A 14,041-nucleotide genomic window follows, 5' to 3' on the forward strand; every position below is an offset into this window, starting at 1 on the left:
ACCCCTGAAGTCCTTGAAAACCTGTTTAGCAGTTGAGCTAACAGGGCCAATGTCAATGGCAGAGAGACATGCAGCTGGGGCGGGGGGGCGGGGGGAGTCAAGTGCAATAGTCCCAACTCATCAGCGGTGACCTTTCCCTGCCAGTGCATTTACAGTCTGGGCCTACTCAAGCAGAAAGCCCAACGGCTGCAGACAAGATGGTTTATGAAGTCGTCAGCGTCTGACCACGACCCCCCTATGGGCTCTGCTTCCCAGTCTCTGGATGTTAAAGAAGCAATTCTCTAGTAGGCTTCCAGTTGTCTTGAATACAGCTACATGGCACTCTTTTAACTGACTTGGATTGTATTTAAAAGACAACTTTAGTCTAAGAACAGATTTTGCTTGTCTGTAGGGACCCTCTTCACAGTATCACAGAAGTGTAAACACATTTTGAGCATAATTAATGGCTTAACGGAATGATTTACCAAAGCTTCCCCCAAAGGCTATGCTATATGCTATTTATAGAATAGAATAGAATAGAATAATAATATCAACTGACAAGGTAATGTTTCCCGTCTCTCTCAAGATTTGTCTGGCCGATGTATGTTCATTAAGTTGCATGGCTGGTTTGCTCAGTAGCAACTCGCTACGTCTATAGTTATGCTAGGTGAACGATTCGCCTATTACAAGTTCATTTACCATCAAATTGGCTTCATAAAGGTTATATTAAGGTAAAAATCTTGCATAGTGTACCTTTAACGTAATTTTGGTCCCCAAATGAAAATGTACACTCACTGTCATCCAAAAATAGACCCTTGGTTGTTCTTAGACAGTAGTTGTCCTAAAAAATAGTGGTCACACGTGGCATAATGTGGTCAGCCTGGTGCTAGCTGGGTTGAATGCTAACATCAGTAGGACAACACAGAGCATAGACTTTTATGGACATAATGTAGAATGTTTACATGACAAATCCTTCACATAGCACACATAGCACCACCATAACACCATCTCATTTAGCACCTTCTCATTTCCTATGATATGAGGCACCTCATATTTCAACTCATGCACAGATATGCCCTGAGGGACGATATGTGTATTTGATATGAGTCACACATACAGTACAAAACACACACACACACACACACACACACACATTCAGGGTGAAAGCGAACTTTAAAAAGTCCACATCTACTAGCCACACACACAGACACACACACAGACACACACACACAATGACAGTGATACACTGCTGACAGATCTCGACTGGGACCGTGCAAACACAAACATAAGCATATCACATTTATGTGCAAATAGAGACATTTGACACTCTGGACACTGATAGCCCGATGACAGACAAGTGCATAGCTATGCATACTAACATAGATCTATCTTGCTGATCGGCAATTACACACATACACACACACACACACACACACACACACACACACACACACACACACACACCCTCTCTCTCTCTCTCTCACACACACACACACACACACACACACACACACTCTATCTCTCTCTCTCTCTCTCACACACACACACACACACACACACACACACACACACACACACTCACACACCACAAAGTACTGTGTAAAGCTTCCAGAGAGCGAAAGTTATCTCGCATCGTGATAAGCTTAGATCTAAGTCCTTCTGTAAAAGCTTTTCTCCTGTTTCCTATTCAATGTGCCGGGGAGAAAAGACTGAGGACCATGCCAGAGACGGGGCCAATCCCTCCCTAAAGCAACTGATGAATTCCACTGTTGAATCAGGGAGCACAGTCATTGTTCTTTGGAATGAGCTGCTAGAGAGGTTGCCAAATTTGTCTTGGTAGTGTTTGAAAGCAGACTACAAAGCTTGTCCGTAAAACAGTTGATAGAACGTTGGTTATCTTTCTGTGGTTTAGGGCCCCATTAACTCTAAATAATACACTGCTACTTACACAACAGCAAACAAGCACACATAAATAAACACACACACGCACACACACGCATGCACACACACACACACACGCACGCACACACACACACACACACACACACACACACACACACACACACACACACACACACACACACACACACACACACACACACACACACACATTTATGGTATTGAACTATTTTGAAAATAGAAATCCACCTATGTACCGTCTATCCACAGCACAGACAAAGACACATAGCTACTGTAGCTACTGCCAAGCCTGAGGTTCGAGGCTTTGGAGATGATGGGAGAGTTAGGCAGGCTGCTGACCTTTTGGTTTAATTAGCAAAGACTATTAAAACTCAACCACATAGCATCCATCAAATTACTCATAGAGCTGCAGGAGAGGACAAGACATAGCGTGTGTGTGTGTGTGTGTGTGTGTGTGTGTACATGTGTTTTTCTGAGAGAGAGAAAGACTGAGAAAAAGAGAGAGAGAGAGAGAAGTGAGAGATACAGAAATACACCAACAAAAAGTATGTATGAGTGAGAATATGTATTCGCCTGTTTACGTGTATGAATGCTCAACATTGATCACACCTGTACGAAGACAAAAATGCCCTCGTTACAGCACTGGGATGCATACGGACACATGACCTATAGAAATGGCCGATTAGTCACCATGTATCCCAACATGCTTCAGTGACCAATACAGAAGACAACACAGGGATGAGGTCACACTCGAACTGTCAGGCTACACTGTTACACATGTGCTTCCAGGAACAGTAGTCACTTACTGTCCAATGCCACTGATGGTTATCTGATGACACTGTTTGTATTGTTTCAGTGAAAATAAACCTGCATACTACATTCTATCTAAACACAGTGAATAACTAAATACCCAATTAAATCATTTTGGCCAAATTGTACAATACCTTACAATACACCCACTTTTTATGTTTAGTAAACGTGAGGGAATTCAGAAACATGATGATGCATTGTGCTAAGTTAATGGATATCTTCGTTTACAGTATCAGAAAGGCTACATAATTATAATTGAATAAAGGTAAATAGGCCTATTGAACAGGGAAACAACTGCACTAAGTGGACCAGTGGATGATTAAACACTTGGAAAAGTATTTTACGCACGACAACACATATTATGTAGCCTATAGTAGTTAACATCTCCACATTAAAACTTACCCACGTCCTACAATAAGCCTTAAGGCTTCCACGTTCCCGTGGTAGGCGGCCCATAGTGTCGGCGTCATACCATCTTCATCCGGCATATTGAGCTCCTTCCGAGTGGCCTGTCGGAGCAAGTCCAGGTAGCCATCCCTGGCTGCCCGGTGGTATTTGTCATTCATGGTGTCTTTGGCACCTAGCCTGGCTTATACGCGAACATTTGGCATTCGAAGTTGGTAAAAGCCTGTCGCTGGAAATGGTCGGACCGTCTCGTGAGGCATAAAGCACACAAGTATGTCGCGCTTCTGAGGGAGAGAGAGCGTACACGGGGATAGTGCACCGAAGCCTGTATTCGTTGCCAGGGACACAAGAGGTGCCTGTCAAATGAGGAGGGAGGGTTTTCAAGAGATACACACGCCCACTCCCCCTCAATGTTAAAAATACCCCTGGATAGGTTCCTCTGTTCAATCTCCTGAACAAACCTCCTCGCCACATGGATTGTTTCAAAAGACTTAAACAACGCAACGGCATTGTTAATGATATCTTTTGATATGGGGTATGAACAGATCAGATGTCACCATCAAATTGCAGTAAATCTCCCAATGCACTCAAAGAAAAACAGGGACCATACAATTAATTCTGTAATGACCCTAGCAAGTCCTTTTTATCATTAAAAAGGACAGAAAAGTCCGCACACTAAAGCTCCAATATTATTTTTTCTTTTATTCACCACGTGTATTATGTGGTGAATAAAAGAAAAAAGAAAAAACAATATTGGAGCTTTAGTGTGCGGACTTTTCTGTCCTTTTTACTGTTGCTTTTTGAGCCCATGCACTTACCTTTTTTGAAATATTCAGATGTGCGCATTCTGCGCACCCGCTTCTACACTATTACATTTCATCATTATAACATAAAAACATGTTTCTTTAATGGTGTGTTAGGTAATCTCAAGGTTTTCTTCAAGCAGGTTTTCTAAATTCTCTGCATGAATTGTGAAATTGATGAATGTTTTCTTAACTTGCTTGTGGGTTGTTGGCTTTTACATGCAGGCTGCTTTGAGCTCCCAGGGCCTTCTAGTAATGATGGAAGCTGTTATGATTGAATTTAGAAATACAGTGCTCAGTGTAAGTGAATATACCCATGCTAATGTTGACTAAAAGAGGAATAAAAAAATCTTTTCAAAATCTAGGGAAATTCCAACCTTAAGGAACACCAATTTTCTATGTGAATGAATAATGTATTGTAAATGAACAAATGTTTCTTCCTTAAAATATAGGGGACATATCTGAATACATCCCTATGTTAAATTCCTGTAAAGGCAGGAAGAGTTTTATTTTTCAAGGCCAGTTATTTTCAGAGATTGGCATGATGGTTTTACTGTATTTCAACTATCTTAATAACTGGTTTGATATGCATTGAGAAATTATCTTTCGGAAAGTACCCCATGCCAATCTCTAGGTTTGGTGAAGGGTATGTGATGAACTCTGGCTATTTTAATCCCAATGGCCAAGGGAACTTTTTGAAGATGGATACATGAAACAACTGGTGTTTAAAAATAAAAAATGTGCCTGCCTTTATAGGAATTCAGCATAGGGGTGTACTCACTTATACCCCCTGTATTTTAAGAAAGAACATTTTATTTGTATTTATTTATTTACGATACATTATTCATTTACATAGAAAATAATCGTCCTTAAAGATTTGCTGCTTCCTAAATTTTGAAAATAAGGGATTGAGATCAATGTCCAACAGATGTTTTTTTATTTCTCTTTTTAGTCAACCTTAACATAGATGTATTCACTTAGGGCACTGTTAATAACCGTCTTACAGTCCCTATCAGTATGTTGATTTAAGCCTATTTTGCATCATGTTGGGTAGAAAGTTTCATAGAGGGGATTGCATTCATTTCAAACTTCCCTCTGACTGCCAACTTCCCCTACTTTAATCTGAGACTGATGATTCAATTGATAAGTATTGGTACCTGGTACAGAATGATACACATGGGTTTATTTGACGTAAGTTGTCATAGTGGTGTTTGTATGTGCGTTAAGGACGGAGGAGGAAGTAGGAATTGTTAGAGGTAAAACAATAAGAGCTTTATTATCAGCATCAAAAACAGGACACAGACCATGACCAAACAGTCTGGATTTTATGTGTGCAAATCTCTGACCTCTCTCAACCACGCATTGAACAAACATTCATTTTCACTTCCACTGCATTTGTGGTGACAACAATGTGCAAATGACAAAACAATTTAACTGTGTATCTGATACAAAATAAGCAGGTTTAGCAATGGTGTTAGGGTTATAGATCAGAGCTATAGGGTTGGCACGTATATATTAAATAAGATACACTTCACATACGCTGCTTTAACTTTTAAAATTTGAAATGCATATCTGTTTCGACCTTGATATACAAAGTCACACCCACTGTCGCAACACGTCATGGACTTCTTACCTCTGCTGTTTGTGATCCCTGGTCAAACACACCCTCATTCTTTCACTAGTCACACACACACACACACACAGAGAGAGAGCTGGACTGGTGGAGTGGTGTGGCGTGGAGCCCTGGTACAGACATTGAACCGGTGCGTATCGGCAAGTGAGAGAGAGGACAGGAAGTGGCAGGGAAAGTGTGGCATAAACAGAGAAGATTTTGAAATAGAGAGACAGACAGGGGCAGAACAGGGAGACAGGGGCAAACAGAGAGGGCATCTGAGAGAGGAGGGAAAGTGAGCGAGAGAGAGATAGGAAAATCACACCACCTGAAACCAGAGAAGCGTTTCACTCTGTCTAAAAGCAAACAAACAGAGCAAGTTAGAAAACAAAATCTGCACAAGCCAAAGTCACAGCATGGAGTCTGGGACTGGACACTCAGAAAACGCTCTAGGGAGCGCAGAGCTGGACGCATCTTGGGGACCCACTGATGGCACCCAGCCAGGTTCCAATCCGGGGCACCGGGCTCCTGACCCACTCCTGATCTGGGCCCCTACCGCGCGGAGACTGGTGTCTGGGCTGGTGGGCCTGAACATGGTGCTCTTCGGCGCCGCCCTGGTGGCCGGGGATGCCTTCCACCCGGAGGGCTTGCGACACCAAGAGCCCCTGCTGTACCTGCTGTTGCTGATGGTGCTGAGCATCGTCTGGATGCTGTGGTACCTCTTCTGGGGCAGAAATCTGCCCGGGGTATCCCCACACAAGGACCACCATGCAGGGGGCATCACTGTCACAGGTACCTATTTACTTATGACTTAATTACCTCCGCCAAGGAGGTTATGTTCTCATCGGGGTTTGTTTGTTTGCTTGTTTGTTTGTCTGACTGTCTGACTGTCTGTCTGTCTGTCTGTCTGTCAGAGCAGAGACCTTTTGAGGGGCAAACAAAATTTCTTAACAATATGTAATCTTTATTTGAAATACTGAATTACCCTCGTTCAAACAAAATGTATTGTATAATTTTACATACATTCTTATATAGTAGTATCCATACTATATCCCTGTAGCCTATAACTGCAACCTGAGCTAAATGGACACTCAAAAGGGCACTTTGTACATGCCTGCACTGCACATGCCTGCACACTACAAGGGCTAGTCTCGCCGGAGCAACTCAGGGTAAAGTGTCAGTGGCAGCCAGGCACAACAGTGGCAGCCAGGAATTTACCTGGCAACTTATTCTGGCTACTGCAGGCTAGCCCTAGCGCCTACCACTTCTCAAATGACGTGGTCTGGCAACCAAATGTTTATTTTCTCGTGTTTAAAAAAAAAAAAAAAAAAAGCCCAGATGCATTCGTTGGGATATATATCAAATGTGTCTGTGCATAGCTCATCATCGTCTTGATTTCCCCCCTGTTCTGTGATTGGTCCCCTATCTCAGGCAAAAATTAGGGCGGTAGTTTCCAGACTGCATTAGCAGCGAGAATGAAATCACACGCAAGGCAGCATGGGAACACCCAGGCTAGGCTAGCCCAGCTCATTGACCTCTTTGCTACCACCACTCCTGTCAGAGCTATATAGCAACTACTGCAGTCCTTCAGTCATATACAGTCTCTGGCTATTACTATTCCTACTGCATTGCTACAAAACATTTAATTCAGATACAGTCTATTACAGTTGTTCTCAGCCGCTCAGATCAAACTTACTTTTAAGGTATCAATTTTCTTCAAACTTCAGTTCACTTGTCATTAAAGCAGTTTCTCCTCATTTTGAACAAATAGTGATGCTTTAGTGCGTCCATGCAACTGATTGTGTAAAATGTCTGCTGTTTTTTTTAATTTATTTTTTTTTACATTTTCAGGTGCTAATGTCATGTAGGTCAAAATGCACTAGTGGTTCCATGCTGAATAGTCCTTCCCCATAAATCATATTGGCCTTATTTCATTACTTGCAAATGTGCTGGACTAGCTGTCATAACTAGACACCACAGTCTGTCTAGCATATACCTGTATGTGACCTGACAGACAGGAATGACAGGATGTATAGAAAGATGCACAGTGGTGCACAGCTCTCTGACCAAGGAGTTTTTCTTTTTGTTTTGTACAGATCTGTAAACGCCTTTGAAACATATCCAATGTCTTGCAATCAACCCCTTCCACACACAAGAATGTGCAACTAGTTTTGAAATTGAAAATAGTGCTTCCTTGCTCATTGTTCATTAAAAAAAAATACTTGCAGAGTATGTCATATTGACAACGAGACAAAACAGTATGACTGTCTTGATATAAACAATGGTGTCAGACATAAACAAAACATTTTGAGCAACATGCACACTTTTGCAGGTAATCCACTATGGTGCAGTTTTCACTCATTGTATTGAGAAATGCACTAACTGTTATGACAGACACTTACTGACAGTCACTCAGTCATTTAGGCATACTATTTGAGATAGGCTAGATAGATTTTATTCAATACATTGGAATACTCATGCACATTTTTACAAAGTTATTAATGATAACATTTAGTAAGTAAGTAAAGTTTATTTATAGAGCACATTTAACCACAAATAACCATAAAAATAGAATAGATGAGTAAATAGATAAATATACAGAACAGTGATTTAGGCTAAGACGACACCAACAGACAACAGTTAATAAACATAACAGGGTAATACAATTAAGGCACCGGGAAGGCCAATGTAAAAAGGTGCATTTTAAGCCTGGATAATAAAGCTTTACGAAAAGCTAATTTCCATGGTGGTCCTGACTCCTTAAGTGGGGAGAAGTGAATGCGGAGGGCACAGGGCAGAGCCGTGACTGCTATAAATATCACCTAGCACAGTAAATAAATTACCAACCTCAGCATCAGCATTCAGCAAACAAATCTGACTATAAATAACATGCATGACGACAATAACAATCAGTTGTTTTAGACACTACGTTTGAAACACATCGGGGCAATTGCTCTGTCACTAGTTTGGAGTTTAACACGGTTTTAAACCAGAGTTGGAGTCAGGAGTTGGAGTTTAACACTGTGTTAAACTCCAAACTAGCGACAGAGCAGTTGCCCCCTCATGTTTCCTATTATTTTCAAGTTCGTAGGCAGACTGTTCCAAAAGACAGCAGCAGAATATGACTGACTCCTGACCCATATTTTCGGTTCGGAATCTAGCTGGTACAAAGTCCGTTGAGCCTCCTCTGGTGGAGTATGAATGTGGTATCTTTGACCAAATTAAGGTAATCAAGGTAGTTTGGAACTTCTCCAAACACAATCCAAATTCACTATGTCACTCACCTTCAGCCACTCCATGGGTTTCATAGTGTGAGGGCTTGAGGTTGTGTGACCCAGTTGGGAGCCTAACCAAAAAGCCTGACCAGCTTGTTTTGTGATGTTTGCAGTTTGTTCTTCAGATCGTTTGAGGTACTGCGCTAAACCAAGACCCACAAACATAGTCAAAGTGGCACTGTCTTAAAGCGCAAAATAGTGCTTTCATGGTTCTTCACTAAAAGTAAAAAGGATAAATCCATGTCATGAGACTTGCATATATTTGACTGAGGCTGTGTTGTTGGTTCAGGGATGAGTCAAATCAAGCCAACTTTATTTATATAGCACACTACATACACATACTGTAGGTCACTCAATGTGCTTTACATACTGTAAACACAAGCAAACAGGAATACCTTACAGTGAAATTAAATGTTTTGTTAGTAGTATATAAGTCCTCTCATGTACTCATAAGATCAGCGGTAGCCTGAATGGTGACCAAGGCCGTCCAAGCAGGTCAGTTTATCAAACCATAAAAACTCATTAGTGGGAGATGAATGGAACAGGGTCATATTTCATAGGCAGGTAACAAGCTAATGGCAGATACAATCAAGGCTATTGATATTGCTTGATAATTAACCATAATAAGTTAGCCTTCTGAATTGTGAATTCACACAATGTGCTCAGGATTCTTGTACATAAAGCTCGGTGGACTGGCCTGGCCTCTATGAAACACATACATAATACATAATGTGATTAGTTCTGCTTTGTTGAATAAGTCTTTTCTGGAACCTTCTACATTGTCTTTCTCAGTGGTTCTCGTGATCTTTGCTGGATTCAGTGTCCTGTTGCACGCATTCAAAATGGGCTACAACGTGTTGATGAGTGACTGTAAGCCAGCCGCAGTCATTCTCTTCCCTTTTATCGAGGCTCCCTTCCTGGCACTGCAGGTGGGTATAACAGACAGCATTCACCCTCTGAATGCATCTCCAACAAAAAATTATAATTCAGCCCTCTCACGCCTTTGGTCATGGTGTTATCATTATTTCAACATGTTTCCTTCTTTGCAGACCTATTTGATCTGGGCCCACTCCAAGGACTGCATTCACAAGCACAAGATTCTCACCAGGTGCTGGGTGTTTCTGTGCTATGTGTTCGTGCCCTTGGTGAATACACACACCACCACTAAGCCACAATGGTTTTATTATGGCTTTGGGGTATTATAGTGTGCCTGATATCATTTAGCATTTTGTGTTGACAGGTTGTGATTTTTTTTGTTGATTCTTGATTGCTATGGTGGGGTAGGCTGGGTGAACCCTGCCTGAACTTCCGGTGAATTTGGATTTCGCCCGCCATTGAGCTTAGTACGGTGATAGATAGATAGATAGATAGATACTTTATTGATCCTCAAGGGGAAATTCAATATCATCTGGTGATAGCCAGACTACTGTAATGGTGGGGCGTTTGTAATTGAATCAGTATGTTTGTGTGCCCCTTCCTCTTGTCCCTCGTGTGTCCGTGTCTTGTCCGCAGGTGTGGACTGATTATCCTGCTCAGTGCGGACTTGCTGCTGTGGCTGAACTCCGTGAGCGACGACACGGTCCATCTGGAGATAGAGATGGAGGCCCAGGAGGGACAAGGGAACACCTCACGGTCTACAGAGATAGATTCAGCTGAAGGTACAGAAGGAAACAGTTGGGCTGATGCCACTTTTGGTGAGGTGTTAAAGAGTAAATGTTTGGACCAAAGGTGGACACAATTAATAGCCTGACCAGCCAGACCCACATCAAGATGTGCAGTAGGGTCTGGGAACTCACCATAGGCAGGGCTCAATCGGAGGGATGGGATCAATAGTTGCCTTTCAAATTCCCTCTCCACGCTAAATGAATAATCTTCTTGTTTTCAAATAGCAGGATAGCCTGGGTTTTCCCATACTGCCTTGCGCGGTGATTTCAATCCCGCTGCTAAGCCAGTCTGGAAACTAACGCCCAAATGTTCGCCTGATGTTGGCGAACCAATCACAGAACATCCGAGAAGTTTCCGTTGCCTTCTTGCGTCTACTGTACATTCGACGCCAAAGGATTTACGGCAGCCCTTAGCGTTGCATACGAACGAGTTGGGTGAGCTATGCGCATTTGATAGACATCCGTGGCGCCCAATGAACGGATCTGGGCATTTTTTCAAATACGAGAAAATGAACGTCTGGTTGCCAGACCACGTCTCATTTGAGAAGTGGGAGGCGTTAGCCAGGCTAATAGCAGGATGCTTAACGTTCACAACTTCTGGTCGCATGTTATTCATCATTATGTTAAGCCCGCCCACCGACTCTATACACGATGTGATTGGTTCGGTAGTTTCTGCCTGAGCCCAGCTCCCGAACGGAGAGTTGCTAGACTACCCCTGCAGCAAATTCGATTTGCTGCCATTATGGGGCGTCTAGATTTCTAGGCTACACAATTGATGTATCTTAAGGAATTGTCTATAATTGGGAGCCTGTTAGTACTGGGAAATGGGTTTCCACTTCTAAACTCCCCACTTCCAAAGTGAAAGCATCAAAACATTCTGCTGGAGCTCTCCCAAAGCCCCCACTTCAAACTGGGAAGTTCCCATTTCAGGTGTGATGCACTCCCCCTAAACTTTAGAATTCTCCCACTTCCCAATTGCTCATGAACACACCATATGCCAATCATGTCCTTGATACTTGGCTTTGGTATTTACTTTACTTAGCCTAGGTTAACAATGTTTTAGTGGTTTTATTTGAAAAACTTATGTTCGCTTCTTTAACACTTCAAGTCAAGTTCTAGATTTAGGTTAAAGATGGACTCTGTAAGGCCTCTCTTGACATATAACTAATTTTTCTGTTCAAATTTCCAGACGCCAGTTTCAATAACGCAACAGAATGTCATTGCCGCCTGCACCCCCCCTGTTTAACGTTCCGGAAGGGCATCGAGATCCTCTTCCCCTTCAACATCGAGTTCTACCTGATGGCCGGCTGCATGATTTACGTTATGTGGAAGAACGTGGGTCGCCACATCGACCCGGCCGCACATTCTCACCAGACCCAGAAGTTCACGCTCCGCGTCGTCTACTCGGGCGGCATCTTCGTCGGCCTGCTGCTGGGTGTCCTGGTCCTCGTGGTGGGCTCGACCATCTTCATCCTGTACCAGGTGTGGGTGAACCACGACGAGCGCCGGCTCACCGCCTTCGTGCTCTTCTACAGCTTCCACCTGGTGGTGATGCCTCTCATGTCGCTCTGCTCGTTAGCGGGCGTGCTGGTCCACAAGCTGGACAGGCGGGCGCATGAGGACGGGCACAACCCCACGCGGAGCCTGGACGTGATGCTGCTGGTGGCGGCCGCGCTCGGGCAGCTGATGCTCTCCTACTTCTCGCTGGTGGCGGCGCTGGCCGACGGGGTCGGCGAGCCCCCGCTCGGAGCGCTGGACCTGTCGTACTCGCTGCTTACCCTGCTGGAGCTGGTGCTGCAGAACGTCTTCATCATCGAGGGCCTCCACCGGCACCCCAGCCTCAGAAAGGGCAGGGTTAGAGGCAGGAGCCTCATCTTTAAGGCGGGTGGCTTCTCTTTGAGTTTCTGTTCTCTGAGGTCTTGCTTTCTGGACCTCGTGTTGATATTGAGAAATGTTTGAAATAGAAAATGTTTTCTATTGTGAACATTTTCATTGATATCACATAATTGCTACTTTTCTCAAACATGTTTGCATTGTCATAGGATGAGAATTAAAAAATATAACCCTAACAATGAACCATCATTTAAAATGACTAATAATTATCAACCCTTGTCATAACCACTAACAGAAGAGGAAGAACAGTGAGGATGTGACAGTGGTGGATGGGCCAGTGGCCCATTCTCTGGTGGATGAGGTGAAAGTAGCACCAGTGCCCCCTAGTGGAGAAGAATCAAATCGCAATCATCAAATAACCAGGAGGGTCATTCAAGAGATCTGTTCCTTCCTCATTCTCGCCAACATCATGGTAAGTGGTTGACCCTGGGAGCACCACCACTTAACCTACAGTATTATTATCATACTATACTGATAAACAGAGGGACACGTGCTGTGTTGGAAATGTCATTCATATCACGCTATACTGTGTACAGTACGACAGTATTAAACCACAGCATGGTGGTGTGGCTAGGAAATGATGTTGCTGAAATATTCTTAATTAGTATCTGAATAGTAATGGGGAAAGCACCCAAAACCTCAAAACATTTCAAATAAATGATTTCCTCTCACATCAGTTCTAGCTGTTGTGTTAGAAATACTGTACATATTTTGGCATGTCAGCCTGACTACACACCACCATCTAACCCAGTGCTGTACACTGTGAGCAGGTCATTGCAAATGCGAGTAAAAATGTATTAGTGCGAATAGAAACAATTAAATGGGCGCACACGTGCGAGTACAGATTTCAACCCTTTTATTCGCATTTTGCTCCTAAAATGAATCCACACCAAGTGGATCAAAGTATAGTACAATTTGCGCGCATCTGTATACTGGCTGGAAACTCACACAGATTATCTAACCCCAAATATGTCCATGTCCTCCCCTGTGTGTCCAGCTGTGGGTGATCCCAGCGTTTGGGGCCAACCCTCAGTTCAAGAACGGCGTGGGGAAGCAGTTCTACGGCTTCACGGCCTGGTTCATCCTGGTGAACCTGGGCCAGCCGCTGGGCGTCTTCTACCGGATGCACTCTGTGGGGGCCCTCATGGAGCTGCTCATCTTGGCCTGAAGTGGACACTACATGGACGCTACATGTACAGCGGAAGTACATACTGTACAGTACTGCAACTTTTTGAGCCTTGTTGCTGGGCAGTGCTCCTGAGTATACACTAATCCAGCGCAAACTTTATGGGCGCTGCCATCTTGAATATCGCCATTACTGCGTGCCTGCGAGTGTGACGAGTGACACTTGCCTGTGCTTTTCAATGAAAGCATCTTGCCAGAGAATGTCTAACAAGAGGTCCCGCTCATGAATGAAAATGTCAGGTGAAAGGGAACATTGGATCAATGATGTCAGACTGTACCAAAACTTACCAATGAAGGTAATTTATTAACAACATAAGGTATTAAGACGTGTATTAATGACAGCTAACCTCTGCAATAGCCGCCTATGGAACCAACGGGCTAATTTCTTAGCAGCCAGCCACGCAGTAATGGCGGCGTTGTGTTACTTCCGTGTTTCGCTGGATTAGTGTATTGTTGTTTGGGTACAGTCCTACTGACACTGGACATTGTTGTTGT

General features: G+C 43.4%; 2 protein-coding genes across 2 annotated transcripts in view; one reads left to right on the plus strand and one right to left on the minus strand.

Annotated features, from left to right (window-relative positions):
* The window catches only part of ush1gb (Usher syndrome 1Gb (autosomal recessive)), a 9,832-nt gene extending 6,557 nt beyond the window's left edge, over positions 1-3,275 (minus strand). Inside the window, exon 1 of the mRNA XM_062526718.1 lies at positions 3,112-3,275. Coding sequence (XP_062382702.1) covers positions 3,112-3,275 — 164 coding nt within the window. The remainder of the gene's footprint in view (positions 1-3,111) is intronic.
* Positions 3,276-9,848: 6,573 nt separating this feature from the next.
* Positions 9,849-13,546, plus strand: LOC134070322 (proton channel OTOP3-like). The gene is made up of 5 exons (XM_062526636.1): positions 9,849-9,949; positions 10,317-10,462; positions 11,658-12,349; positions 12,597-12,773; positions 13,359-13,546. Exons 1-5 carry the CDS (start codon positions 9,933-9,935, stop codon positions 13,527-13,529), a joined length of 1,203 nt encoding a protein of 400 aa, XP_062382620.1. The 5' UTR covers positions 9,849-9,932; the 3' UTR covers positions 13,530-13,546.
* Positions 13,547-14,041: the final 495 nt, after the last annotated feature.

The sequence above is a fragment of the Sardina pilchardus genome, chromosome 22 (assembly GCF_963854185.1).
Source record: "Sardina pilchardus chromosome 22, fSarPil1.1, whole genome shotgun sequence".
NCBI classification, from domain to species: Eukaryota; Metazoa; Chordata; class Actinopteri; order Clupeiformes; family Clupeidae; genus Sardina; species Sardina pilchardus.

Bases quoted from the DNA above. Each gene is read 5' to 3' on its own strand.
- LOC134070322 (XM_062526636.1), top strand. The intron at 12,350-12,596 runs GCGGGTGGCTTC...AACCACTAACAG, and splicing joins GCAGGAGCCTCATCTTTAAG to AAGAGGAAGAACAGTGAGGA. The intron at 12,774-13,358 runs GTAAGTGGTTGA...CTGTGTGTCCAG, and splicing joins TCATTCTCGCCAACATCATG to CTGTGGGTGATCCCAGCGTT.